We start from the raw sequence: 2,270 nt of genomic DNA, 5'->3' as shown, positions 1-2,270 counted from the left end.
TTTCCTTGACTTAATAAAACTGGTGCCCTAAGACTCTATTTATAAAGAGAGGCTTGAAAGGACTTGTTTTTATTTTCGATGTGGTACATGGTATTTATAAGAAAAACTAAGGAATAAGTTTGTGCTACTCTCGATGTGGTACAAAACCACTTTTCATATTAAAAGGTAAAATTTTGGAACATCAGTTCTCATTCACCTTTTACTCATTTTGAGCGTGTTAATATGCGTTGGAATCCTCTCGAAGAGAAGAATACGTTCCAATAAATACACACCACTAACACATAATGTGTCTCACTCATATAGAGTCTCAAAATGATTCACAACTTAGTCTAAAATACTAAGTTTGTCCAATAGAATATACCAAAGATTTTATACTTTGAAATATTTTTTTAGCAAAGTGGAGACAGACTTATGAAAAAGTAAATATTTTTTGAGAGGCTAAGTTGGCCATTGTCCACCAGAATATAACAACAATTATGTATTTGTATTTGTGACAGACCACATTCTAGTTGAGAGGTGTTTGACCGGTTATTTTGTTCTCCTTGGTCTCTTATTTCTCCAAAGACTAATAAACAACTTAATTTTTCTTACCGTCTAACACAAGCTAAATATCTACGAGACTAAGGAGTGTATAATTTTTCACTGATGGTTGCATTGGTAGATTAATCCCGTGGACATCCATGGAAACAATATGTTATAAAATTTATATTTCACCAGCAAGAAAATAAAAAATAACTGCAAAGAACCAAGAACCATCTGAGTATACAATGATACAAAGCTAAAGCAGGAGTGTCGTTGGTGCTAGAACAGTTGCAGCATTTCTCTCAAACTACTAAAAAGAATAAGAAAATAGAATGGCGTCAAATGTAATCAATAATATATCTTAGAACTTGGACTGCATACCGGAGACAACCCTCTTGTCCACAAGGAATGCTTTAACAAGTACATCACTTGATATAGCTGGTTTTGAACCAAAAACAGCGTTTGCAATGCTAATGACTCCTGGATTTTGGCTGCTAAGACCTGCAATAGCCATGGCATTGCCCTTTCCTATGTTTCGCTGGTAGTGAATGAGACCAATAGGGAAGACAAACACATCACCCTTGTGTAGTATTTTTGAAATTAATCGATTATCGGGATTTGAGGTGACGAAACCAACTTCAAGGCTTCCTTCCATGACGGTTAAGATCTCTGTGGCACGAGGATGTGTGTGAGGAGGATTGATGCCCCATGGTGCATAGTCAATGCGGACAAGGGAGATGCCTAGTGTATTTAGTCCTGGAATTTGGGTTGTGGCCACAGGAGTTACCCTAGAGCCAACTGCATTGCTTGTGTTACCTGATATATGAAGTCCGCTAAAGGAAAAGTCACTGGCTTGGACCATGCTTGGATTCTTGCATGCTAATCCATTAAGAAGCACTGCAAAATATAAGCACTGCATAATATCCATATATATCATAGGTATACTGGGTACTAGAAGCCGCTTAAAACTATAAATTCAATATATTTGGATGGAGGTACCATTGACATAAACAATAAAACTGTACTTGTAAATATTTTATACCTTGGCTGTTTGATTGAGCCACGCAAAAATCTTGAAGTGGACTATGGTCAGCTGCCATGGCAATGCAGAAAGAAAGAGCTAATAGGCCAACCAAGACAATCATATTTACCATTTCCTTTCAAATTTTGTGTAAACAGAGAGATGGGTTATGATTAAAAGTATATGCCTAAATGGCCACACAGGTGTTTCCTTATATACTGAGTGATATGTCCTATTTCCACCACGACTGCCGTCCTAAGTTTGGATTTCATGAAACAGTCGTACTCCCCTTGCATGCGTATCTAACGCCGAGTGGGAATTAACATGATTTAGACAGATCAAATAGTACTGTAAAAAGTTCATATTCAAATTAACGATAACACACACTGGCATGGACAATAATCTAGTCAACTAACCTTGGTGGGAGGACGGATTTGTACAAAACTAATACCATTGTTTACTTAATTTAATTGCATATATATTTCATTTGACGTAGTTCACAGACGCGTGCATGCATGAACTAGCAGCTGTATGATTGCCGTTTGATATATATACCCTCTGTCTTTCTCCACGAATTAGTAATGAGACCAAATTGAATCCGCACATCCATTTTTAAGTGTTTCAACGGCTGAATTTGAATCTTTCAAATGCACAGATAATTCCTAGTTCCTATTACATCACTTTAACCCAAAGTTATTATTTCATTAATGTTAATGGTTAAATATTT

The 2,270-nt window shown here is 36.3% G+C and overlaps 1 protein-coding gene across 1 annotated transcript; it reads right to left on the bottom strand.

The window, feature by feature from the left end:
• Positions 1-883: 883 nt before the first annotated feature.
• On the bottom strand, positions 884-1,702 carry LOC141672819 (putative germin-like protein 2-1). The gene is made up of 2 exons (XM_074479501.1): positions 1,565-1,702; positions 884-1,419 (listed from the first exon to the last, which is right to left on the bottom strand). Exons 1-2 carry the CDS (start codon positions 1,674-1,676, stop codon positions 884-886), a joined length of 648 nt encoding a protein of 215 aa, XP_074335602.1. The 5' UTR covers positions 1,677-1,702.
• Positions 1,703-2,270: the final 568 nt, after the last annotated feature.

Source organism: Apium graveolens, chromosome 7 (genome assembly GCF_009905375.1).
Source record: "Apium graveolens cultivar Ventura chromosome 7, ASM990537v1, whole genome shotgun sequence".
Classification (NCBI taxonomy): Eukaryota; Viridiplantae; Streptophyta; class Magnoliopsida; order Apiales; family Apiaceae; genus Apium; species Apium graveolens.
This window is presented reverse-complemented; position numbering and strand designations above follow the sequence as displayed.